This window comes from Zootoca vivipara, chromosome 5 (assembly GCF_963506605.1).
Source record: "Zootoca vivipara chromosome 5, rZooViv1.1, whole genome shotgun sequence".
Lineage (NCBI taxonomy): Eukaryota > Metazoa > Chordata > Lepidosauria > Squamata > Lacertidae > Zootoca > Zootoca vivipara.
In genome coordinates, this window is record NC_083280.1 from 36,831,981 (window position 1) to 36,858,370 (window position 26,390).

Sequence of the window (26,390 nt, forward strand, 5' to 3'; positions counted from 1 at the left end):
GATGGTGATAGGCATGGATTCCTTTTAATGTGTCTCCTGTAAAATGGCTGGTGGGTAGGTCTTGCCTTAAAATGAAAAGGATCACACGAGAGTTTAGGTGCTGCATCCTGTTTTGTGCATTATTTCCCTTCAATCTGCTACTCTAGGCCCTTTTCTTCTTCTGGCTTCTACTGGAGCCAGGAAGAAAGAAAAGGAGAAGGGGAAACTTCAGTACCCCTCCCCACGCACTCCGTTTACTGTTAAAGTAATATATATGCAAACAAACTTTGTATATTAATGGACTTGACATGTGAATGACAGTCTTGCCACATCTTCCCTTAGTCCCTTACTATTGATTTTGAAAGGGGGCTTGGCCCATTAATATATTTTTTTACTAGGTGAGTAGGAAGCTCTTGTTTTTACAGGCTTGTGTAAAATACACACACACAGTAGGAAATGCAAACATTCCAAACATACCAAAGGATCTGTGGGATTATCATTCTCCAAACAGCCCAGAGTAAAATATTTCCAGCATATGGAAGCACTATGGGGTGAGGGGAAGAATCCAGAATTTAACTGTCTTATTCATGAACTGCATGTGAAAAGTTACCTGAGGGGAGATGGAAATGACCTGATCTCTTTGATGTCCAAGGAACTGCTGATAGTGTCATATTAAGTCTCCGCATTTTTCTGGCTAATTTGATGGGAATTTGTATTGCCTCAGTTCCTTAATGACTCAATGGGTGGTCACTGTTGTGTAAGCCCAAGGCTCTTGTAAAGCCTATTGATGTCAGTGAAAACATAAATGTTTTTTGCATTAGGAGGTCATTCCAACTTTGCACAGATGGCTGAGCACTTGCGACTTCCTGCATTCGCTGTCACCCTCTGGAGTGAAATCCTGGCTGTGGTGAGACACTAGCACAAATAATTCTTCACAATACCTGTGCAAATGTAGACCAACAATATGGGTTATCATTTGCATTTGATACCTTCTTATTAGTCATTAGGATGGTCAACTATTTTTCTTGCACAACTCCTGTGCCTTTAACAGCTACCTAAAATATAAACATTTAGCAGCTGAAACCTGCTCTCCACCCAACTATATTTCCATGTCAGCCAAATAATTGATACTATCAACTCTATCAGAAGCATTTTTAAAAAATGGTTTTTATTAAAGATTTTCTTGGGTTACAAAAGTATGTGCATTGTCTCTATTTTCAGGTCATAGAGTCTTTTCTACAGATCTGTTACATTCAATGTGAGACAATACCGGCAGTGTTTGTGATACAAGCAAAATGCTTCTAGAGTAGTTCTTTTCTTGGAGAAGAGAAACATACCCTGCTTGCAGTTTGAGAACCACTTGAGTGTTCAGCTAGGATTGGGGAAACTCACCATCAGACTAACCTATCCCACGGGGTTGTTGTGAGAATAAAATGAGGGGATGCAACTTATACACTGTCCGGAGCTCTCTTGAGGAAAAGTGGAATTAAATTATAATAGAGAAAATGGATGAAAAGAAAGTAAATTTATATTATTATTATTGCTATTACTCCTCCTCCTCCTCCTCTTCTTCCCTTACAAAAACACCTAATTTTTTTTCTAGGTGGTATATATATTACGGTATATACATTCCTGAAATAGTAGGTAATTGGGGAAGCAGATAATGTTGTTCTCTTTTAGAAGACTATCTGTGTGCCCAAGCAGGCAGGTGGTGCTGTGGGTTAAACCACTGAGCCTAGGGCTTGCTGATCAGAAGGTCGGCGGTTCAAATCCCTGCGATGGGGTGAACTCCTGTTGCTCGGTCCCAGCTCCTGCCAACCTAGCAGTTCGAAAGCACATCAAAGTGCAAGTAGATAAATAGGTACCACTCCAGTGGGAAGGTAAACGGCGTTTCCGTATGCTGCTCTGGTTCGCCAGAAGCGGCTTTGTCATGCTGGCCACATGACTTGGAAGCCATACGCTGGCTCCCTCGGCCAATAACGCGAGATGAGCGCCGCAACTCCAGAGTCGGTCACGACTGGACCTAATGGTCAGGGGTCCCTTTACCTTTACCTTTACAATATACTAGCTTATACTGTATATGTCTACTTAATGGAGTTCAATGGCATTAACTCCCAGATAAGTAGGTATAGCAGGGGTGGCTAACATGTGGCTCTCAAGATGTTGCTGGAATATAACTCCCATCGTTCCTGATCCTGACCGTTGGCCATGCTGTCTGGTGGGAGCTGGAATGCACCATCATCAGGAGGGAAACAGGTTATACAGTCTTAAAAAGGAGGGGAATAGACAGAGTGACTCACTACCTAAGACTGTTTTAGGCAATAGGTGTCTCTGAAAGTCTATTGCAACAGTTAGATTTGGCCTTCCACCTTGCTGATCATGCACAAAGTTCTACCAAAACATGCAAAACTAGTTTGAACTAAGGTGGAATGTGGCAGCGGAGGAGATGTGGACTTTGGGCAATGATGGCTCTTCTTCAGCATCTTCTTCTGTTACAATAGCCTCCAACCTCTCATGGATTCATGTGTAGTCTTTCTCCTTTCTCTGGGATTCCTGGTGGCTTGAGTATGTGTGTACCACACTTTTACCACTGCAGTTTTTGCATGTGTGATGGAACGGCAAAGGGTTATTTAACCACCTGTGGTTGCTTAGCAAAGGTAGAGAGCGATCTTTGCTGTAAAGGTTCTCGATCTTTCCTAACAACATTATTATGGATAACAACATTATTATAGTTTAGTCATGAAGTGGTATTGGGCTTGAATTGTCTCTGGAGGTGGAATTGGGAATTTCATGTTACTATTCTGTGCTTGTTCTGAAGAGATAATAAAATTCTTGTCTAGCTTCCTGACTGGTGTAAGACATCTGCAGCCCCCATCCCAACATTTGTTTCCTTCTGATACAAGATGTATGATGTCTGTACCAACCAACTTTTTGTCCTAGGCTCCTCCCCATGTCACTTTTACACAACTTGGGCTAACATCACAAGCTATATTTCCATATGTAAACACCTCACAGCATCAGTCTAAGTCCTAGTTACTACGGTAGTTCCCTTTTGTCTCAGCTTATGCCACAGGGTTGCTTGCCTTTAAAACAGATTTTCAAGTTAAAATGAGATGAAAGATTTCTTTGGAGCATCAGGAGAGGCATGATTTTGATTCTAAACAGGATTCTCACTTTAATCCACCCTTTAGACTGGTTCTGACATCGTAAGAAGAAGAAAAATCCTCACAGGGGACAGCAGTACCAGAGCTAGGGGTTTGTGGAACAGCAAGAGTGAGAACCACCTCATCCTTTTTCTGTGGCTTTAGGGTCCGCAGCATTAACTAATTTTCTTACGGTAATAGTGTGCCTGCCCCCTATGTGTATGTTCCTTTTACTTTCCTTCATTTTAAAAAGAGAGCTTTTCTAGTTCCAGTGAGGCCTGGCTGGCAATGCTGAAATTCCTTTGCCTCTGTTTGTTGCTCTCCTCGTGGCCAGTTTCCATGGTGACCCAGATTCCATGCAAGCTGGCGGAGAGCCTAGCAAAACCCCATACCTCAAGGTCTCCTTGGAAAAGAACCCCCCCCCCCCCCGCTTTCCAAAGAAAGCACAGGGAAGAGAGAAGAGAATAAACACATATCCTCGCCTTCCCTTCTAGCATGCATACACACTGTGTCATCTTTTTCAGTTTGTGTGCTGGGAGTGAGAGAGTATGTTGATTGTTATTATGTTTTAGGGCAACAAGTACCAACAGCTCACTCCTCCATTCCCTGGCATATGCTCCAAAATTACCACATCGCGCTAATATTTCAACATTAGCAAATACTCCAGATGGTCCACATTAAAATTCCAGTACTGTCGCATTTGCCGACAACAGCTTGCTCCTTAAATTTTTCCCCAAAATGAAAACCATATCTAAGCATTTAGCAATGTTTGGTGGATGTGTGAGTGAGTGGTGTATGTGCGCACACGGGCATGGGGTTGATGGAAATCAGCGACAGATGAGGAAAGGGAGAAAAAAACACGAGGCCGAACCATTCCCTCTTTGTTAGTTGAAAATGGGAGTCTTCCCTGTCTGTATAATGGGCAGGAATTAAAATGCCCAAGTGCCATCAATTTTTGTGGAAATTATACATATCTACCGGTAACTTTTTGCAGCCATTGTATTTGCAGGAGCTGAACAAGAGGAATATTAGCACAACTGGAATTCACAATTGCCCTGGAATAAATTTTGATGAAGGGTGATATATAAATATTATAAATAAATGTTCCCCTTTGACTTGAAGAAAGAAATTAGGGTCACAATATGACCTCTAGTTGTTGCCACCTTGAAGATTTCTCCTTCCCCTTCTCCAGATTTTTTTTACAAACTACTGTAAGAGCAAAGTGAGAGAGAACATGGAAACACAATTAATTTAGTGCCAAATGATTGTTTGGCTTTATGTCTGAATGGATCCAGTGTTTTTATTTAGACACATTTAGCAGTTTGTGCGAAAAAGGCCATCACAACTCCAAAAGTATTTACATTCTTATTAAGGCTTCATGTGCACAATCATAAAAGTGACAAGTATTATTACGTTTCTGAAGCTATTAACACCAAGACAGAACCAGAATTTGCCCTGTTTGCAGAAGGGGATGCAATTCACAGGAGGTTCCTGCTGGAGGAAGATGTTTTTTTGCCAATTCCCTCCAACTGCTTCCTGCATTATTCCAGGGAGATATCCAGACCTCTGCAGATTTTCAAGAGGGTATAGAGATGCATGTCAAAGTGCAAGTAGATAAATAGGTACCGCTCCGGCGGGAAGGTAAAAAGTGTTTCCGTGCGCTGCTCTGGTTCGCCAGAAGCAGCTTTGTCATGCTGGCCACATGACCTGGAAGCTGTACGCCGGCTCCCTCAGCCAATAACACGAGATGAGCACCGCAACCCGAGAGTCGTCCGCGGCTTCCTTTCAACTCCTCTCTCTCTCTCTCTCTCTCTCTCTCTCTCTCTCTCTCTCTCTCTCTCTCTCTCTCTCTCTCTCTCTGTGTGTGTGTGTGTGTGTGTGTGTGTGTCATAATCTATGGACCCAGAGCCAGAAAATGAAGGACAGAATCTATCTTAGGGCTACTGCACAAACAAAATGGCAGCAACTGTGTATATCATCATAAGTGCATGTACCAGTCAACTCCTTCTCTTTGGTACATGTACAGGTGTGACTCACACATACGACATCGGTTTGCCCCTCAGACATTTTATACATTCTTTTGTTTACTGCTTGTAAAACATTTTGTGTATCTATTAACATGTAAAATGGTTCTGTCTCTCAGCTGTTGGGAGATGATCAACAAGAAGATGGCGAGAATTCACAAAGGAATACTTCCCTCCTCAACCTTGGCCCCAAGCCCAGCTGCAGCTGTAAGTTATTGCCAGACCCTACTCTACTTGGAAAAGAAGATGGAGAGAGAAGGCAGGAATATTCTCTCCAGTCATTATAATCAAATACATTGAGAAGGTTTGAGGGGAACCAAAGCCATAGCTGCCAAGTTTTCCCTTTTCTCGCGAGGAAGCCTATTCAGCATAAGGGAAAATCCCTTTTAAAAAGGGATAACTTGGCAGCTATGACCAAAGCTAGTCTCATTAAACCAGGATAGCATGGTATCAAAAGGTGAGTTGAGAAATATATTATGTCAAAAGCAGACCTTCATTTACGTATTTATTTTTTGCACCAGGCCCCATATTATATAGGGGGCTAGTTATACACAAAATTCTTTGCTAGTTATACACAAAATTCTCACATTTTTATAATCAGATGGCTTTAGCCATAAATGGGCTCTTGCTTACCAGTTCATAATATGTTATATTTCTACCTTTATACTTTAAAGTATGACTTCCTGCATAAGAAAAATAAATATTTAATAACATTACTGTAGTGTGCAATTCTGATGTACGACATGCCAAAAAGTTGGTAAGTTTTATAATGCAGTGGTTTTTAATTTCAGTGTCAAATCACCGAGATTGCAATCCTTGTATATGAACAATGTTGTATATCCAGAATGTTAATTACATGACATAACTAATTGGTTCTTTAGTTTAATAGATCCCAATTTACAAGCAGTGTCTTGCATTTCAACAAACTCCCAACATTTTCTTTCTCTGGTGTAGAAAGAGCTTGTTTGCCGTTAGCAATGTTCTTAATTGTAATTAAACACCTGATTAATTGGTGCAGCTGAATTTTATTTTGCAATTCTTGCAACATATAGGTGTTAGGTAGACGATGGTTTGGATTGCTGTGTTGTCAACACTGAAGAAATAAGAGTTTCACAGTAAATGTCAGGAATTCAGTGAAAGTTGATAGCTACCCATAAAACCCAAGTTTTCGGAGACCAATGGGAAATGTCAGATAATTTCTACAATTGAGACTACAACTCAGTGACATTCAAGCCCCATTGGTCTGATCTCTCAAGGAAGACCCTCTCTCCCAAATCCCCTCAACTCACTTCAATCAAGTCTGTGGAAAACCTACATCTGGCCTATTTTTCCTAAAGGCTTCAAACTGTTGTCCTTAATGGAAAAGGCTTCAGGAGGAACCTGCTTCCTTGCTCCACCTCCGGCATTGACACATTTAGTCCAACTTTAATCCAACCAATGCACATTAAAAATTTCCAATATTATGTCAAGGGCAAAGTATGCTGCATACTTGGAAACCCAGAAGCCACAAATCCCGTGAGCTCCTTTAGGCATGTGGAAAGCTTGTATGTGCCCAGCAGGACTTCCAACTATTTTCCTTAACAGCTCCTCCCCAGTGGCACATTGCAAACTATTTTTAAAGTTCCTTAGCTCTAGAAAAAACAGCCTGTAAACTAAGCTGAGAGGCTGTTGTTGGGAAGAAAAATATAAACGTTTTGCAGATGGTACTGAATTAGATTGCAGTTTTATGGATTGTGGTCTTATGTGCCAGGGCTTTGCACATTGCCCTGTGGGCTCTCTGTGAAACCAGGGTCTTCATGTTCTGCACTTTTCAGTGAAATGAATTTTTGTGGTTGATTAGAAAAGCTCAGTATTGCTGGAGTACATTGTGTGCTGCTGGATCTTTTCACATCACCTGACTCTACAGGAGCTCATCACACAACTGCTAATGTCTCCATAGAGTAGGTGGAAACTAGTTATCCAAGTGTAGAACTACACATCACATACAAAGATGCACAATAAAACTCTGATGATAGCTTCTAATAAACAAGTGGACTTTCACTAAAAAGCAGGAGAAATATTTCTTGATCCTCCCATGTCCCCCTTGCAATTCCCCACCCCTTGTGTGTTCTCTCCAAAGGGGATCCAGATGAATATTTACCTTATAAACATGTACCTGGAGGTTCACATTCGAGGCGAGATGCAGTACAAAATCAGTTAAATGCCTTTTCTCCTTGCTTTTTTTAGTTGCAAAACCTCTTCCTCTCAAAGCAGCAACCATCAGAATGTTGTTATTATGCATGTTGATTATGTAGCACCCCCAATCTGTCTTCTAAAAGAGCATAATGGAAGATGAACTTAAAGAGTGTTGATCTAGGAAGCCCCAATTCTTCATGAAACCCAGTTCAGAATGAAGTAATTCACTGTAAGAGAAAACTACTTCAAGCACATGAAGAGTTCGTGCAATGTGATCAAATAAGCTGACCAAAGGCTCTTTTGCGACCTCTGCTGGATAGTAGAAGAGTTTAGCACGTGAACACCATAAGCAGCATTGCATTTTACAGGTGTATAGCACCTCCCTACTGAATTCTAAAATACTGCTCTGCTTGATCAGGACTTTAAAAAGGACTTATTTTTGCAGTCTGCTTTGTTAACCTGAAAAATATATATATTTGGAACCTGTGATCTGAACCAGATAATAGGTCCACCTGCAGTGGCATTCCTTGGAGCCTCAAATTTCAGCCATGCCCTGTACAATGGCAAAATTCGGCACCCCACCTTCCATTCTACATCATAGTTGCGGCGCCCGAGGCTCCAAATCCAGTCCCTAAATCTGCCGCTGCCACCTAAACCCAGAGTTGCTTAACAATAACTTTAGCTGCAGAGGGCATGGCCCTACCCTTGTAGGATTCACCAGTTCTTTTCCTGTTCAGCTTGAAGTACCTCAGCCATAAATCCAGCTTCTAAGATTAGTACGTATTGTGTTTTTGATTTACTGTGTCTCAAATTCTCATGCCACTTAAAATATTTATGTAGCAATTGGTAAAATAGATGCAATTTTGTTGCTGTGATACTGTTTCGCTCATTTGCTTTCAAGGGAAGTTTCTCTCTGTCTTCAGGAAAACTTGCTTGTTGAATTATCCCTGAAAGCTAGCCTATTACAGTAAATATTTGGCTGCAGATTGGAGGAGCTGAGACCATGAGTAATAGGGACAACATGCTGCTTACCAGAACGGGTTACCTAGGACTATGGCCTTAAACTACTTTGTCTTTACCTCCCCACATACCCTTACATACACACTAGAAGGAACAAAAATACAATGTTTGAATCCTGCCATGGGGAATTATGGCAAAAACCACATTGGTCCATACTACCTGAAAAATTAGGTCTTAATTATGGCAATTAAAAGAACTCATGGTATGTGTGCCACTCAAAGGAAAGAAGAAAGCCAAAACAAACCTGTAGTTTTATAGTCTTAACTGGACTTTCTCCCTGTAGCAGTTTATCTCTGTAGTCGTTTTATCCACCCCTCTCCCTCTCCCTCTCCCTTGTTCTTGTTGCAACTGCTCATACTGACTTTGCTGAAGTGAAATTTACAAGACAGTTTTACCCTCTGACCAGCTGCTGCAGAACTCATGAGAGACCCACCGCATATCTCACAAAGTTCATTCAAAGAACAACCACACAGTTACTAAGACATTTCTTTAATATAAATATATGGAATAAATGTTATCAGGATTTCTATAGCATTGGGAGGGAGATCTGTAATAAAAATATACAAACTGCAAACCTTCTTTTACCCTCTTCAGAAATGCTTGTGTAAAATTCTATTAATGCCTATTACTCAGAAGCAGTGTTTAGGACAGACTCATCGAGACCATCAAAGAAAGTTCAGATTGTTTGTCTCTTCTGCTTGATCTAAACATCCAATATGATATAATGTGACTGGTCTGGAGAGGTCACACAATCAGCTTGCAACCAAGTACCAAAGAGAGACTAACATTAACCATACACAGTTTGGTTAATGTTTACTGCCACTGGGAACAGTTCCTTGGCTCATATCACAGACCCCAACATTGAAACATGATGTAAAAACAACAACCCTGACATGTTTTAAGGAATTATTAATTTACACACACTTGTGGTGTGCAGCTGCTAAGGCTTTGATATATCTACAAAGACTTAATAATCAGTGACTCAGGGCTGGAAGTTTTACAAATGTTTTCTTTCCAAATTAAAGCAGGTAGAGAGATGTGGATGAAGTGCTGGAAACATTTTAATTACTGCAAGAAGTATCACAGGCACACTAGTTTCCTGTTGGAGGTATGTTTTCATGAAGGTACTGCAAAGCCAAGTCAGTCCATTTCATTTCTTGTTCTTTTACAGATTCTGTTGTGCCACCATTGTCTTGTTCTGGTTCAGGAAGCTCATTCTGAGAACAGAAACATATTAAATTATTTAAAATGTTTAAAAAATGAATCTTGCATATCTGTTTATGAAATATGCCAGGGAAAAAAGCAATTCCAGCCATGTCTCTATTTTGTGAGAACATTTTGAGTATGTTTTCTGCCTGATTGGGAAAGGGCCAGGATGGGGATGTTTCCCCATCCCTGTTGATTCTCCTTGATCTCTCGGAAGCTTTTCCTATAATCAACCATTACATCCTCCCAGAGTGGTTTTGTGGGACAGGTTATTTGAGGCACGGTTATGGTGAGTCTGTCCCTACTTGCACCTCAACTTGCATTGGGGGACTTCTGTTCAACCCCATGGCTTTTGTTGCATACTATCCTTTATACTGTTTACCATCTATATGAGGCTCCTTGCAGAGGCCACTCGGGGATTTGGAGAATGGTGTTACCAGAAAGCTGATGACAACCAACCCTATCGCTCCTTACCATCTTAATCAAGTGAAGCTGTGCAAGCATTGAACCATTGTACACAGGTAGTTATTCACTGGATAAGGGTCAAAAAAGTGATCTACAAAGGATTGTACTCTCCCTGAAGGAACAGGTATGTAGCTTGTGGGTACATTTGGAATAATTTCTTTCTTTCTTTTTTTTAATTTAAAATAGTCTTTATTTAAATTATTAAAATATAATACATAAGCAAATATATCACGTAAACAAATAACATAATAAAATTTGATGACAAACAAAGAAAAAAAACTTCCCAATCCCTCCACATCGCTTAACTGACATGTTCTCATTAGTTTGCGTTGCTATCTCTAAATGTTACGTCTCCAATCGAAATTATTCCTATTTATCTTAACTTTCTGTCTATTTCCCCATGACCCCTTAGTTTAAACAAATCATCAATTCCGTTTTTATACCTTTTTTTTTGAAATAATCTTCGACCAACCCCCATTCCAATTTGGACCGTTGTTTAGATGTGTTCCTAATTGCGGCTGTCATTCTCTCCATGTTCATGAATTCTATTAATTTTAAATGCCAATCCTGAACTGTGGGAATTTCAGTTTTTCTCCATTTTTGTCCAATCAATAATCTCGCTGCTGCACATGCATATAGGAAGATATTTCTTTTGCCTACTGGTAAATTTTCCGGTACTATGCTTAATAAGAAATACTCTGTTTTTTTTCCAAAAGTAATTTTCAGCATTTTCTTTATCTCTTCATATATTTCTCCCCAGAATTTAAAAATTTTTCTGCAACCCCACCAACAATGAAAGTAGTTGCCTCCTTTTTCGTCACATTTCCAACAATTATCAGATTCTTTCTTATATATTTTCGCTAATTTCTCGGGGGTTAGGTGCCATCTATAAACAAGTTTTAGCATATTTTCTTTTATCCCCATGCTGGCTGTAAATCTCATTGACCCCTTCCACAAAGATTCCCATTGTGTTGCGTATATTGGTTTTCCCAAGTCCTGGGCCCATTTCGTCATTACCCCTTTTACTTCCTCATCTTTTAAATCCCATTCTAGGAGATACTTATACATTTTTGCTAATTGTTTCGCATTATTTTCGATTAAAATTTCCTGTAATTTTGATTTCTCTTTTGAAAAACCTATTTTTTTATGTTCCATAAAAAGGCTTTGTATCTGGAGGTAATGTAACCAACTATTACAATGTGGTTTGATTTCTTCATATGTTTTTAGCTTCCAATCTTCATTTTCTTTTACCAATATATCTTTGTACGTTAACCACTTTCCATTTTCCCGCTTCCCCCCGAGTGCAGTTATCTCAAAGGGGGAGGCCCACCAAGGTATTTTGGGTTCTAATAAGGGTTTGAACTCTTGCCAGATTTTAAGGATTGATTTTTTTATAACATGATTTGTAAAATGAGTAGATTTTCCTTTTTCTTCTTGTAATAGATATGCATGCCACCCCCTTTGGTTTCTGAATCCTTCCACTTTTAATAATTCATCATCTTCCAATATTATCCAATCTTTCAACCAACCCAAACAAGCGGACGCGTAGTAGAGCCTCAGATCAGGAACCCCCCAACCCCCTCTCTCCTTCACATCTGTCAACAATCTATATTGAATCCGTGGTTTTTTATCCAACCAAATAAACTTACTCAATTCTTTTCTCCAACCCTCGAATATATCTTTTTTCCCCAATATGGGTAATGTTTGAAATAAAAATAGGAATCTAGGTAGAACCGTCATCTTAATTGTTGCAATCCTGCCTGAAAAAGATAAATTTAGGTCTTTCCATCTCTCTAGATCTTTCCTAACCTCCTTCCATAATTTTCCATAGTTGTTTTCATAAAGATCAATATTATTCGTGCTAATTACAATTCCTAAATATTTAAATTTTTTAACAACTTCCCAACTCATCATTTGTTCCAATTTATCCTTATCCGGTTGCCCTATATTTTTTAACATCACTTTTGTCTTTTTTTCATTTATTTTTAACCCTGATACTTCTTCAAAAACTTTTAATACTTTTATTAAACAGTCAATTGAATCCCCTGGGTCTTCTAACATCACCATCATATCGTCCGCAAAAGCCTTTATCTTAAAAATTTTATCCTTCACCCTGATTCCTCCAATTTTCTCTTCTCTTTGGATATCATCTAATAGGAACTCTATAGATAATATAAATAATAGGGGGGATAGAGGGCACCCCTGTCTTGTTCCTCGTTCTATCTCAAACTTCTCCATCACCTCCCCATTTAAGATTAGACTAGCTGATTGCTTTTCATAGATTGAATCAATTGCCTTCATGAAATTATCTCCTATTCCAATTTCTTTTAACGATCTCTTCATGAAATTCCAGGACAAAGAATCAAAAGCTTTTTCTATGTCTAAAAAGATAAAGGCTGCTTTTTTCCCGGGGACCAATCCAGATATTCTAAAACGTCTAATAATATTCTTATATTCTTTGCCAATTTTCTTCCCGGGAGAAACCCTTGTTGGTCCTGTCCTATAATCCTACTTAAAATCTTTTTTAATCTATTTGCCAAAATATCCGTGAAAATTTTATAATCTACATTCAATAATGAGCAAAATAAGAAAATTCCTTAGTAGCACCTTAAAGACCAACTAAGTTTATATTTTGGTATGAGCTTTCGTGTGCATGCACACTTCTTCAGATACACACACGAAAGCTCATACCAAAATATAAACTTAGTTGGTCTTTAAGGTGCTACTAAGGAATTTTCTTATTTTGCTTCGACTCAGACCAACACGGCTACCTACCTGTAACTATTCAATAATGAGATTGGTCTAAAATCTCCTACTTGCCTATCCTCCTCCTCACCTTTCGGGATCAGTGTCACATAAGCTTCTTCCCATGATTTAGGTATAGAGCCTCCTTCCATGACACTGTTTATTATTTTCTGAAGGGTCTCGCCTATTTCTTCTTTAAATAATTTATAATGTCTACTCGACAGACCGTCTGTGCCTGGCGATTTCCCTATTTTTAATTTTTGGATGGCATCATATATTTCTTGTTTCGTCACAGGTTTATTCAAGCTTTCTCTTTCCTCTTCTGTGACCTGGTTCTCCTTCCTTTTTTTTTGAAAAATATTTATCCAATTTCTTTTCATTTATTCCCTTTTTCCTATAAAATTTTTTATAATATTGGGTAAGACATTTTTGTATTTCCTCTATTTTCCTCAATTTTCTCCCTTTGTACAATATTTCCGTGACCAGCCTCTCTTTTTGTTTTTTCCTTATTCTCCAAGCCAATAATTTCCCTACCTTATCTCCCCATTCAAAGGTTCTCTGTTTGATCCATCTTATCTTATTCTCAATTTCTTGACCTATCAATATAGATAATTCTTTTTGCAATACTTTTATTCTCATTATCAAATTTTCATTTTTTGGATTTTTTGCCAAATCTTTTTCTTTTTCCTTAATTTCTTCCTTAATTTTCTCCATATTTCTCTCCCTTTCTTTTCTAATCCTACTTTTTTGTTGGATGTATAATCCCCTTACAAAGGCTTTACCTGCGTCCCATGTTGTCGTTAATTCCACTTCTCGTTGTATATTTTTTTCAAAAAATTCCTTTAATAGATTTTTAACTTTTTTTATAAATTCTTCATCATTTAAAATTCTTTCATCCATTCTCCACCTTCTAATTTTCGTTTCTTTCTCCCTTAATTTTACCATTGTTGGGTTGTGATCAGTTATTGATTTAGCCAATATTTCATTTTTAACCACTTTTTGTGCTAATCCTTTTGAAATCCATATCATGTCTATTCTGGAGGCCGTCTTTTTCGCTCCTGAGTAATAAGTAAACTTTTTGCCATTTGGGTTTCCCTTTCTCCAGATATCTTCTAAATTATAATTATCTACTAAATTCAAAAAGGTTTCCGGTAATCTCCCTCTGTCCCTCTTCCCCCTCCCTGTTCTATCTAATTCACTTTGGATAACCCCATTAAAATCTCCCAAAAGAATTACTTCTTCATCTGTTATATGATTCCCCAATTTTCTTCCTAATTTTTTTAAAAAAACTCCCTTTTGCATCCGTTTGGCGCATAAATATTCACTATACACACATTTCCTTTTGGCAAGCACAGACGCACCCCAACCATCCTCCCTTCATCATCATGAAATAACTTTTCTGCTTTAATATTTTGCTTGACATATATGATTACACCTCTCTTTTTCTTTATATTTGATGATATAAATTCATCTCAGATTCTCTTGTTTATCAATACTCTTTCATGTTTCAGGGATACGTGAGTCTCTTGGAGACATACAATATCCCAATTTCCCTTCTTAATTATATGTTCAATCTTATTTCTTTTCAATTTGTTATTCAAACCATTGACATTCCAAGAGGTGATATTAAGATCCATATCTTTATTAGAATTCCTTTAAAAAACTTGAAAAGAAAAAAAAATGAAAAGAAAGAAAGAGAGAAAAAAAAGAAAGAAAAGAAAAGAAAAGAGAAGAAAAAAGGAAAAAAGGGGGAGGAGGGGGAAGAGGGGAAGAAGCAAAGGAAGAGAAGGGAAAGAAAGGGTAAAAAAAGAAAAAGAGGGAGGGAGAAAAAATAATAATAATAATGGGAAAAAAAATCAAAATTTAAAATTTCGAAACTTCCACACCAAAATCTTCCTCAATTTTCAATAGAAATATAAGGAAAGAGTTGTAAAGGGCGCGTCTGTACTTATTTTCTATTCAATTCAAACTTTGCCAAGAAGATGGGGATACTTTAAATTGTCTATAATTTTGGCCTTTTATAAAATAAATTAATTAAAGAAGGGACTAGGGGGGAGAGAAGGAAGAGGAGGGAAAGGGAAGAGGATATATATATTAGCCAATTCGTTAATTTCCGTCGTCGTCTTCTTCAGGGTCTTTAAGTAGTTCTTTCTTGTTTCTGTTGCAGAATCTTTCTGCCTCTCCCACCGATCTAAAAGTCTTTCTCCTGCCCTTAAAAGTAAAAGATAGTCCTTCAGGATACTCCCATGTAAACCATATCCCTTGTTTTCTTAAGGTATCTGTCACCATTTTGTATCCCTGTCTCTTAAGTCTAAATCTTTTCGGAATTTCTTTGAACAAAGCCACCACTCTTCCTTCTATCTTCAAACTTTCTTGTTTTTTCTTCTGTAGGATTTTGTCCTTAAGAAGCATTGAGTTCAGGAATAGCATCACGTCTCCTGGCCCTTTGAAGTTCTTTGCTCTATCCACCCTTACTCTGTAAATCTTGTCTATGTCTAATGTTAGATCTTCTTCACTGACTTGCAGCCATTCTGCCAAACCTTTAATCATTTTTTCTTCTATTTGTTCATTTGTTGTTTCCGGAACGCCCCTTGCTCTCAGAACCAGCGCCCTCTGTTTCATTTCGAGTAGCGCTATCTGATCCTCTAGATCTTCCTGTCTTTTCCTCAGCTTCTGCATTGCTTCATCTTCTTTCTCTTTTGTTGTCAACATATCTTTGCTTTCTGCTGCTATTTTCTTAATCTCTTCTTCTTGTTTTCCTACTTTCGCATTTAAATCCTTCACTGCTTTATCCAATTCTTTGTTTTTGCTATGTAGTTCGTTCATCTGGCCTGTCAGCTCTGCTATCATTTTTGAGTTTCCTTCCACTTTACTCTCCACTGAATCTAGCTTCTCATTTAAGGTTTTGTTCATTTCAATTATTAGCTCTCTGATGTCTGCTAGGGCTTCATTTTCGTTTGGGTTTGGGTTTGACCCTGACTGTCTTCTTGCATTATTCCCTGCCATTGCAGTGGGGTTTGTTGAGTTCTCTTTGTATTTTCTTAAGGGCATTGTATACTTCACTTTTCCTTTATTTAGGTAAACAGAGCCTTAATTTCTCTTTTTCCTTTGGGAGTACCCTTTTCCGACTGAATCAAAACATCTTTTTTTGCTATGTTACACTGGCGTCAAAGAAAGGTAATTGCTTGAGTTTAAGTTCTAATACAAGTTAAGTGTCCTGGCAGCTTGCCAATCTGTGTCTTTCCTCTGTCTGTATCGTAAATGCTAAGAGTCTTGGCAACCTGCCACTTTGTAGTTTTGTAGCTTTCCACTCTCTGTAACACTGAGACAGCAGCTGTTGCTGTTATCTCCAGTTCTTTAATCTCTGTTCCTTCTCGCCTTCGTCTCCTCCCCCTCTCGCCCCTCTGCCGCCTCTTTGGCCACCGGAAAAGAAGTCCTCAAAATGACTTTGCAGCTTTTGCAGTCTCCATCTTGGAACGAGAGTCCATATTATTTTAATTAGATGATTTTAATGTTTTATTGCTGCGCCTAGTTCTCCGTCCTTCCCCTGGCGCAATTGCGTGGGGACCGTCTTTGACAGCTATTTCCCTTTAACGTCTGGGGAGTCTCTCCGCAATAAAGCAGCGATGTGGTCTGTGAATCCTCCGACTTAACCTCCCGCCCGTGGTCCGATTTTAAAATCTTTTTAAAAGCAAGTTTGTAACACTCACGGTCGGTGTATTTTTTCAATCTCTTAGCCGAAGAGCTTTGGTGCTCGCTAGGCGGGTTTTCGGGCGCCGCTGCAGCAGATACTGTGTTGCTTTTTGCGCTCGGCTCCTCTCCTGCAACTTTCACCACTTCAGGGTGCCGCTACAGAAGTTCTGCCGGTTTTCGCCGCTTTTTTTTCCACTCGGTGAGGGACCCGTACCCTCACCTTTCTTTAGAGGGGTTTTGGGCGCCTACCCCCTCTAAAAAGTTGTTCTATCTGCTGCTAAAAGGCTCCGGTTTCGCCAGAGCTCTCCTTCAGCGACCCGCTGCTTAGCGCACCGCCACCGGAAGTCCTCCATTTGGAATAATTTCTGTTGATAGAATCCCAAATGGCTTCAGTAGCTATTTCCAGTTCAGTTGATATGCCAGCTTTGATTCTTACTGCTCCAAAAGAGGCTGGCCAAGTTATTCATGCAGTCTTAATCTCCTGGTTTAATTATTGTATCATGCTCTGTGTAAGGCTAATCTTGAAGGTGGTCTGGAAGCTGCATCAAGTGCAGAATACAGCTGCAAGAGTGGTGAGGGGTGCGATGAAGAGATCTCACATTACATCAATTCTGCAGCAACTGCACTGGCTGACTATCTGCCACCAGACTAAATTTATAGCTATTGACATTAACATTCCTTAACTGCTTAGAACTCAATAAGTATACTCAATAAGGTAAAGGTAAAGGGACCCCTGACCATTAGGTCCAGTCGTGACCGACTCTGGGGTTGCGCGCTCATCTCGCATTATTGGCCGAGGGAGCTGGTGTATAGTTTCCAGGTCATGTGGCCAGCATGACAAAACCACTTCTGGCGAACCAGAGCAACACACGGAAACACCATTTATCTTCCTGCTGTAGTGGTTCCTATTTATCTACTTGCATTTTGATGTGCTTTCGAACTGCTAGGTTGGCAGGAGCTGGGACCGAGCAACGGGAGCTCAGGGATTCGAACCGCTGGCCTTCTGATCAGCAAGCCCTAGGCTCAGTGGTTTAAACTTTAACCCACAGAGCCACCTGGGTCCCTCAAGTATACTAAATAGATATGGTTAATTGTGCAGTGTCCTGAGATAGTTTTCTCTGTGATGGCTCCCAGCACATCATGAAACTCCCTTCCCTGTCTTGGTCCCTCATGCTTTTGTGTTGGCAAGTGATGGTTCAATTCTTTACAACAGGCATTTGAGAGAGCCAAGAGTTGAAATGTATGGGTCAAATATACATACACTGTAGTATCATTTTCCACTTCAGCTAAACATGCTCATTAGAGCCAGTTTCTTGTACTGTGTGGTATCCTAATCCAACAAATGTGCATAGATACAGATGGCACGAAATGTGGCTCTGGAAAGTACAGTTTTAAACTGTTTTTCATACATTGCATTTTAATGCAGAAGCCCACTCAGGGACTTTAAAAGAAATAAATAATCAAGCACTTTTAATTAGACAATTCTGACCTGTTTCACTATTGCTACAAAAGATGTGAAGGGAGGAAGGTTCCTCCATGAAGCGTGCAAATCCAGCTACAAAGTACATTTAGATATGCTTGCAGCGGTAATCAACTGGGAAGTTACCCACATTAGCAATGTGAGTCAAATATCGATTTGGGAACCACGCTTGCCTCATACCGTGCAGTTTTGCCCCTGGTTGCAAAATGTTAATTCATTTATTATTATTATTATTATTACTGTGTGCATTTAGGCGTCACCCACCTGATGAGGAGAAAGGGGCACAGAGATCGGCCCCTTTCCCGAACCAGACTAGCACCATAAGGCAGATACTGCCCCTGCCCATGTGGTTAGAGGTCTGACCCAGGGAAACCAATTCAGGGCCAGGCTCTTGAGCGCCCACTCAACTCACCAGCGGTATTGCCACATCTTCGTAGGGCAACTTATCTTCCCTCCACGCGTCGTCGATCAAATCGAGGATCCGCCCGTCTCTCTGCACCTCGCTGTCCATCTTCGTGTAGCCCAGAGAGAACCAGGGCTGCGTTGTAAAGGAGGCGGACACGTCACACTCGGGCTTCGGACTCTGATCCTAAGCGTACCTGCGCTTTGCTTTCATTCGGAAAAAGGCAGGCGGCTTAGGACAACCGCTCCTGTCACCCACCCGCTTCTCACCTAAGACTCGCCACTGTTTTCCGAACCTCGCAGGCGGAGGAAGTGACATCACAGGAAACGGCTCCAGAAGCCGGAAAACCCATAGAGATGGGGGGGGGAGAGAAAAAGAAGAGAGCGTCGCAAGCCTTTACCCAAACAACGCGGGCGAGAGTCACGAACCAGAGAGCGACTCCCAAGTTCTGAGGTAGCCGGGGCGTGGTTGAGTGGCTCGCGCGGGAGCCGACGTGAGAAGAGAAGCTCGACTCTCTGTTTCGCCGGCCATTATCCCTGGCGCGGCGTTGATAGGGCGGGCTCATTTATCTTTCTCCCTTCTTTCTCTTCTCCTCACCCAGGTGCGCGCCGCGCCTCGTTGGCCTTTGGCGCTCCGCGGGCAGCAGACCCGCCTCTCCCTCGCGGCGCGCTCCTCGGTTATTATCGCGAACAGCGCGCCCCAGTGAGGTAACTTCGTAACGTGTGCACGCCGTGGCGACCCACGCGCGAAACTGCCTCCTCGCTTCTGCCCTCCGCCGGCTGGGAGCGCGGAGCTCTGGCCCTCGGTGCCGACTTTGGCGTGGAGATTCGTCTCCAAGGTCGGCCCTTAGAAAGCAGCGTCTCATAAAAGCGGCCAGGGGGAAACAACAGCGCCCTTTACTGTACTTGAATGCTCTGAAAAGCTCCCTCTCCTCCTCTTCCTCGAGGGACAGGAGCCCCTGTCAGTCGGAGACGGCAAATTCCAGCTCAATGGTGGCCAGAGGCGATTTCCTGCAAGTTATCGTTTTTAACTGGGGGAAACATTGGCCACCTTTTGCCTGCTCTGCTTGCAGCCCCTGTTTTATAGCTTTTGCCGCCCAGCCCTGTGTTGCACATACTTGTTTGGAAGCAAAGCCCCACCGTTCAGTTCACTCCCAAGTAACTTGTGCTTCTGATTTTACAGGTACTTGCTTTAGCAAAGCATTTCTTTGTTGTACTTAACTCTGGATGTGTTTTTGAATGAACACTCTTGTTACCTTCTGCCCCTTTCACCTGAGGCCATTTAACTGCTTGTAACTGTAAACCTTGCAGCTTAAAAGTTTTTATCGTATTGCACCCACCCCAGTTATTTGTCGAAGGCAGTGTATCCCAAACTTGGGTCTCCAGCTGGTGTTGCGTTACAAGACCCGTGATCCCTAGCTATCGGGACCAGTGGTGAGGGATGTTGGGGTTTATAGTCCAAAAACAGCTGGCAAACGCAAGTTTGGGGAAACGCTGGTCTAAGGCTTTTTATACCACCTTTTGCAGAAGTTTTTGGGGATAGTCTTGCAATACAACCACCACCATGAAACCAGCAGTTAAAAGCAGCAGGAAAGCTAGGTTTGCTGAAAAGTACTTTAAAATTTATTGAAAGCATGCATATTAGCCATTTAGCATACATATGTAGACATACATGGCCTATATGGGAAAAGGATACTCAACAGCCCATTCTTCAATATTTATACATTGCATTTATACATTGCACTGGTGTGTTAAGCATCTCACTGAAACAAACCTGGATAACATAACATCTGAGGCGACATTTTTTTCTTTTTTGTGTTACAATCAGGCTTAAGTATTATTATTGCAATATAAAGTACTACTTAAGAGCTTCAAAAAGATAGACTTCAGCAACAGCCATATGCCCAATTGAACAGTCAGACTGAATAATAAAAGAATAGGGAGGGAGGTGACTTTGTAAAGAATATCAAGATACTCAAGTTGAGTAGCACAAATCTATGTAGCTCAATAGCTATTTTGCATTTGTTTTAAAAAGATGCTGAGTTTCCCAAGCAGTAATATGTTGCTTACATTTATAAATTTGCTTTTAAACATGTAGCTATTACTCTGAAAACCTTGGAACAATACACATCTTTGTGAGAAACTTTATACAACCTTTTATGTTTACAGCAGGGGTGGAGAATAAAATCTGGCTGGTGGCCCAGATGGGTGGGGGGGACTGCCCATCCATCTGCCAGTCACCTGGCATAATCATTGCCTGTCAGCCTGATCCTGTTTCCCACCCCTGCTCCACACATTAAATTCAAACAATGTGATGTGGAGAAGTATGCCTTGCCTCTCCAGTACAGGTGTTGAAGCTTCGCCAGTATTTACCAGTCTCTAGAAGTGGCTCGACTTTCTTATCTGAGATCTTTGCATTTCCCTCATGTGTGCTCACAAATTGACCTTTCCATCTTAAGCTTTCTGGGGGGAAATATTAAATGGGTGAGTTTTATTTTTTTAAATAATGTAAGTATGTTTTTGGTATATATATTTTTGGGTTTTAGCCCACATTATTAAATAAGCCCATTGAGACAGGCATACAGAGGATACACACACCAGAATCTTTCACCCTGGATCTTTTCTTCTCTAAAATGGCCTTCATCCCTTGCAATAGTTCCACCAGAAGATAAACCCATTAGTGCCTGGATGGCTAATATTTCATATGTTTGATGCTCTAAAAGAGAGCAGGGCACAAATATAGCAAAACAATTGCAAACAAGCTTTTTATGTAGAAAGACTCATATAATTGGTACTTTTCGCTTTATAGCAATATAATCTACAACAATGTAATCCCTAGCTTTGTTACCTGAAACAATCCACACACTTTACTAAAGCACTAGCAAAATCCATATATCAAGCAAGTGATAACTCTGGTTTGTTATCTTGCAATTTATCTTTCATTTATAAGGTGTTTGATATGTGATGTACAAATTTATTGAAGTGACAACTATTCCCTGCATACTTAAAAGTAAACTGTGTAATTCTTCACCTTTCCTTTTCTCAGTTGTTGGACACATCTCATATTTTGCAGTCACCTAGAGACGGATTGGACATGGTGACGAATTACTGTAGCATAACCTTTATTTTGCTTACTTTTTTAGCTGCCCTAAAGGATGTGATTTCAGGATGGAGGCATTGCTAGAAAGAATACAGGGCAGGTATGTGTATACTAGTACTAGTTATTAATGGTTTTACACAAATGCATAGATTACACTGAACCTGGAAGATGGGTTTGCACATGTGCTTCACATGTCAGGTTCTTCACAGTCCCAGGTATGATAGTTACTTCCACAGTAATTGCGCTCACAGCTCCTGTTTTGCTAGCATTATGTGAAAGAATTATGCTTTTCTTCAGATGTGCACTATCTCTGGTGGGTATTACCATTTTGACAGAAAAATAGCAGCTACAACTTCAAGAATGTGCTTATAAAGCTGCTCTTCCTGAAATCCTCTAGAACAGGGGTGACAAACCAGTCGACCCCTGGATGATCGTCACTTCTGGTCACTTTCATTTTTTAAAAAATAATACGACCCCTGGTGTTATGCAGGCTTCCCAGCTTTTATCCATGTGAGTGTATTGTGGGGAATCATTGTATGCTCAAGTTACATTGCATTGCTCCATTACATGCTCTCTGTTAGTGCTTTGGGCTGGAGGAACCCATCCCTTAGCATGGCAATAAAAGGATCCAGGAGAAGAGATTTCTTTGGAAGTATTACCATTGCCTGATTACAGTCATACAGTGGTGCCTCGCTTAACGAATGCCCTGCTTAACGAAATTTCCGCTTAACGAAAGGTTTTTGCTAGCGGAGGTTGCCTCGCTAGACGAATTCGTTTTTCGAAAAATTCGGCTAACGAATCACGGTTCCCCATAGGAATGCATTGAAATTCAATTAATGCGTTCCTATGGGCAAAAAAAAGTCGATGCATTCCTATGGGATTCGCTAGACGAATTTTCCATTATAAGAAAAGACCCGTGGAACGAATTAAATTCGTCTAGCGAGGCACCACTGTACTTCGGGTTGTGAACGTGATCCATGCGGGAGGCACGTTCACAACCCACCTGTGCACGCGCATGACACGATTTGGTGTTTCTGCGCATTTCATTTTGTGTTTCTGCGCATGCTCGAGCGTCGAAACCCAAAAGTAACCCATTCCGGTACTTCTGGGTTCGGCGAGGAGCACAACCCAAGGTATGACTGTATTATGGTGTATATGAGGGAGTGAGAGAAGCAAGGAAAGCTTTGCTTACCTAGTATCTCTCTCTGATATTTGCTCCATGATTAAAGCAACCGTGCATGGTTTACCATGGAAAAACAGCATACAAATAAGCGATGAGGATAATTTATTTATTTTTAATAAAAGTTTCCAGACTTCATGTGAAGCAGAACTACAGGAGCTGATGAAGCAGATAGACATAATGGTGGCTCATAAGAAAGCTGAATGGGAAACTAAAACCCGGTCACTAGAATCCTGCTTGGATGTGCGAGAACAGGAATTGTCCTCTCTCAGGAATGCATTGGATGAGAAATGTAAAGAGGTACTTTTATAGCTTTGGTGCTATGTGTACTTGTCTATGCTTTCCTTTCTGAGATTTCACTGTAGGCTGTTGCACTGCATAAAGTTGTACCCCCTCTCATCTTTCCTAAATCCTTTTATCAGTTTGTGAATGCTGAATCAAATCAAATACTGAAAAACTAGCATTACAACTTCAGCATAAAAAAGGAGTAAAATAATCCAATTCTAAAAAAATCTGGAGTCAATAAAGTGTATTCGCCTGGCTCCAAAGGTGATGTTGGACTTGGCATCAGTAAAGCCTCCTTGAGGGAGAGAATTCCATAATGGGATCATCAGCCCAGGAAAGGCTATATCCATGGCCACTACCTATCTCACTTGTGGGCTTGGGGCAGGTGTGGGGAGACCTCACAGCAAGATCGTTGAGCTTAATGCTGAGGCAGATTCATGTTGAAGAAGATAATCCTTCAGGCACTCTGGTCCCAAGCTGTTTAGGGCTTTAAAAACTTTATATTGTGCTCAGAAACAGACTGATAGCCAGTGTTTTCCCCCCAGAACTAATGATTAGCCTCAGTCAATATCTTTTCCACATAATTTTGTATGAACTAACATTTCTTCAGCCTTCAACGACAATCTTAAGTACAACTCATTACACAAGTCTAAAAGAGGCTACCAGAGTGTGAATAACTATAGCCACATTATATGCACATGAAGCCCCGTAGCACAGAGTAATAACACAATTGTGAGGCAGAGCAATATTTTATTGCACCACTTTCTTGAATGAAACAACTGAAGAACAGTAGCCCAAATTCCCACTTGGGACGACTGAACCTGAAGGATACCAGGCTTGATAACATGCTAAAGCTGCTGAATATTCCAGGAGATTGGAAGGTTTGCCCTGTCTTTCTCCCAGGATAGGAACCAAGCCTTCTTATCTTAACATAATATATTATATTCCAGATATTGGTTTAAATTTTACTTTCCACTTTAGAATATGACAGCATCTTGGATTTATTCTGCAGTTGTTTCACTGTTACTGTGTATAGCTGGCACAGACAGTGTGCATTCTTTTTCCAGTTCCTTATTGTGGCAGGCTATTAATCTCACTTCTGAATAGGCTAATTATAGGCTTATTAAAATGTAATGAAGGCCTCCCTTTGGGAGCACAAACATTTTCTAGGAGCAGCACGAGCTTGTTCTGACACTATTTCCAAACCTCACACTGTGTCTACCTTGGCTCAAGAGAGAAAGTACAACCTGTGTTCCATTTCCCAATCAATGTTAATGTGGGCAGATGTGCTACCATCTCAGTTTTGTAGATTGTTGCTGCTTTGGGAGTGCAATGGAGTAGTTCCCCCCCCCCTGATTTGCAGGTGTTCTTGCTCCTCTCTCTCCACCTTGGGAATTTAGAACATGCCATGGGCAAAAGAGACACTTGCTGTATCCCGTTTCCCTGGGTCTTCTGTTTTCCTTCTTACACTTGGGTAGACTCAACCCACTTATTTGTGGTGGAGAGATCATTGTAGCAAAGCTTGAAGAAAATAATGTGTAGAGAACCCTTCCTTAATTGTGCCGTACAGGATGATTTTCACAGTTTCTTCACTTTAGTGACTTTTTCCATTGGATAATAAAAGGAGAGGGTTTCTGCTGTTGGTCAAATGACATTTGGTGTCTTTCAGATTGAAAGGCTGTGTCAGCGACTAGAAGGGATGGAACAACTGAATCGTGATATGACTATGGAATATGAACAACAGTTACGAAAAGTCCAGGAAGAGGTGAGCCTCCTCAAGACCAGCTTTTATTTTATATTGTAGGTTACTGTATGGTATTGCCATGTCTATAATCTTGTCATCTCATATATATAATATGATGCAGTTCCCTTGAAAGTGCAAAAACAAGAACCCGAATCATGCATATGTCAATTCTTCCTAAAACCTTTTAACACCCCTTTTTTAACTTGTGGAATTTGCAATGTTTTGCCTGTTTAATGGATGCAAACATCCAGCAGTTATGTTATTGCAATAGACATACAAAGTGCATTCACTGTGGGCTTTAACATGGATGTTAACATAAAAAGATTTTGCTTCACGAAATCTTTCCCTCTATGGCATACTTTTATTTCCAGGAATTTAGAGAAAGTTTAAATTGAAGTAAGTACTTGATTGTTATTAGTTCAACGAAGTCAAGCGGTATTAATAAGAGTGAGAACAGTTTACATACAGCTTGAGTATGTCCACTCATTATTGGGAAAATGTCGATGGCGTACATCAAGAGTTGGGGAACCTGGAGCTCTCTAGCTGTTGCTGGAGTCCAAATCCCATCATCCTTGACCATTGGCAATGCTGATGGGAATTGGAATAACATCTGGAGGGCCACTGTTTCCCTATCCACAGCATATGTGTACTGTACCTTGATTTGTTCCTTGTTTTACTCCATTGGGAGATCTCAAATAGCTTTACTTCTGCTCTACTATCTATAGAATACTCATTAAGCCCAGCCCTTTCAAATATCCACTTCATTTATATCACGTAGACTTTTCCCTTATATATAAAAACATCTCACACCCTTCCATTCCTTTTCATAATCTGTATTAGCCCTTTGGTTAGCTGACCCTTAAGAAAAACTATCTTATTAAATATTTTTAATAGCTGAGTTTAATAAGCTGTGTTAATTAACTCTAAAGCCTAGGTTCATTATGACATCTCTTCTTGCTAATAAGATAAAAACATTTTGCCTCTCAAGCTCCACTTCTTTTTGCTGGTGGTGGTATGCTGTTCTAATGGCTGTTGAGCTGCCTTTGCAAAGTCAGTTTCAATTTGTTTGGGTGGGTTGGGGGCAGCTCAGCTCAGAGTATTAAGTTCGAATCTTGCTTTACCTGTGCTAATGGTTCCTTCAAATCACAGTTGTGTGGGGTGGACTGCTTATATTACAGCAGCTTCTCTGTGTATTATTCTCATGGGGAATTTGTGTCTGTTTTCTTCCTGGGGCCATGTCCTATATGTTTCCTTGCTGTGTTCAGTGAAGCTTACTTCAAGTAAGTGTGTATATGGTTGCAGCCAAAATCTGATTTTAAAAAAATATTCTGTAAGAAAATAAGGAACAAAGGGCTTGCTGTACTGCAGCTATTTCACAATAAGGAGTTGGGTGCTGTGACAGCTTTTCATGTTTGGCCTTCGCTTTTGTCCTCCTTTCTTCTTGCTTGTCAGCTGCTTGAAGTCAAATGCCGTATGAGACTTGTAATGCATTAACCTTTCCCCCTGGAGAGTTGGTTCAAGTCCGGCCTACTGTTAGGCTATAAATAAAATTAATTTTGTGCTGTTGCTTTTGCAATCTGAAGACATCTGTCTACATTTTTAGAAGTGTTTTCATTCCAGCATGAGTAATGGTGCTTATTTAGGAGATTCCCCCATGGGGATAGTAAGGATTCTGCCAAGCAAGATTGAGGTGCAGTGGCAGATATTTTCAAAGGTTGGAAGCTGGACTGGCAGCAGTATGGGGCAGTC

At 40.4% G+C, this 26,390-nt stretch overlaps 2 protein-coding genes across 13 annotated transcripts in view; one reads left to right on the top strand and one right to left on the bottom strand.

Moving 5' to 3' along the window:
* Positions 1–5,462: 5,462 nt before the first annotated feature.
* ANAPC13 (anaphase promoting complex subunit 13) lies at positions 5,463–18,769 on the bottom strand. The gene is made up of 2 exons (XM_035132766.2): positions 18,343–18,769; positions 5,463–9,558 (listed from the first exon to the last, which is right to left on the bottom strand). The coding sequence occupies exons 1-2, from the start codon at positions 18,439–18,441 to the stop codon at positions 9,433–9,435; spliced, it is 225 nt and encodes a 74-aa protein (XP_034988657.1). The 5' UTR covers positions 18,442–18,769; the 3' UTR covers positions 5,463–9,432.
* Positions 18,688–26,390, top strand: part of CEP63 (centrosomal protein 63) — a 128,304-nt gene continuing 120,601 nt past the window's right edge. For 8 of the 12 annotated variants that reach the window (XR_004693654.2, XR_009557591.1, XR_004693650.2 and 5 more), the window contains exons 1-4: positions 18,793–19,040; positions 21,476–21,532; positions 22,738–22,912; positions 24,567–24,662. Coding sequence is in view for 8 of the 12 variants with exons in the window: in XM_060274593.1 (XP_060130576.1) it covers positions 21,501–21,532; positions 22,738–22,912; positions 24,567–24,662 (303 nt within the window). In the remaining 4 variants the exon portion in view is untranslated. The other 4 variants (XM_035132757.2, XM_035132756.2, XM_035132760.2 and 1 more) reach the window with 4 other exon arrangements.

What these genes read in the sequence shown, in the direction of transcription:
- ANAPC13 (XM_035132766.2), bottom strand. Translation starts at nt 18,441, where the DNA reads ATGGACAGCGAGGTGCAGAGAGACGGGCGGATCCTCGATTTGATCGAC. An exon ending in AAGATGTGGCAATACCGCTG is followed by an intron (nt 9,559 to 18,342) that starts GTGAGTTGAGTG and finishes TTCTGTTCTCAG; the next exon opens with AATGAGCTTCCTGAACCAGA.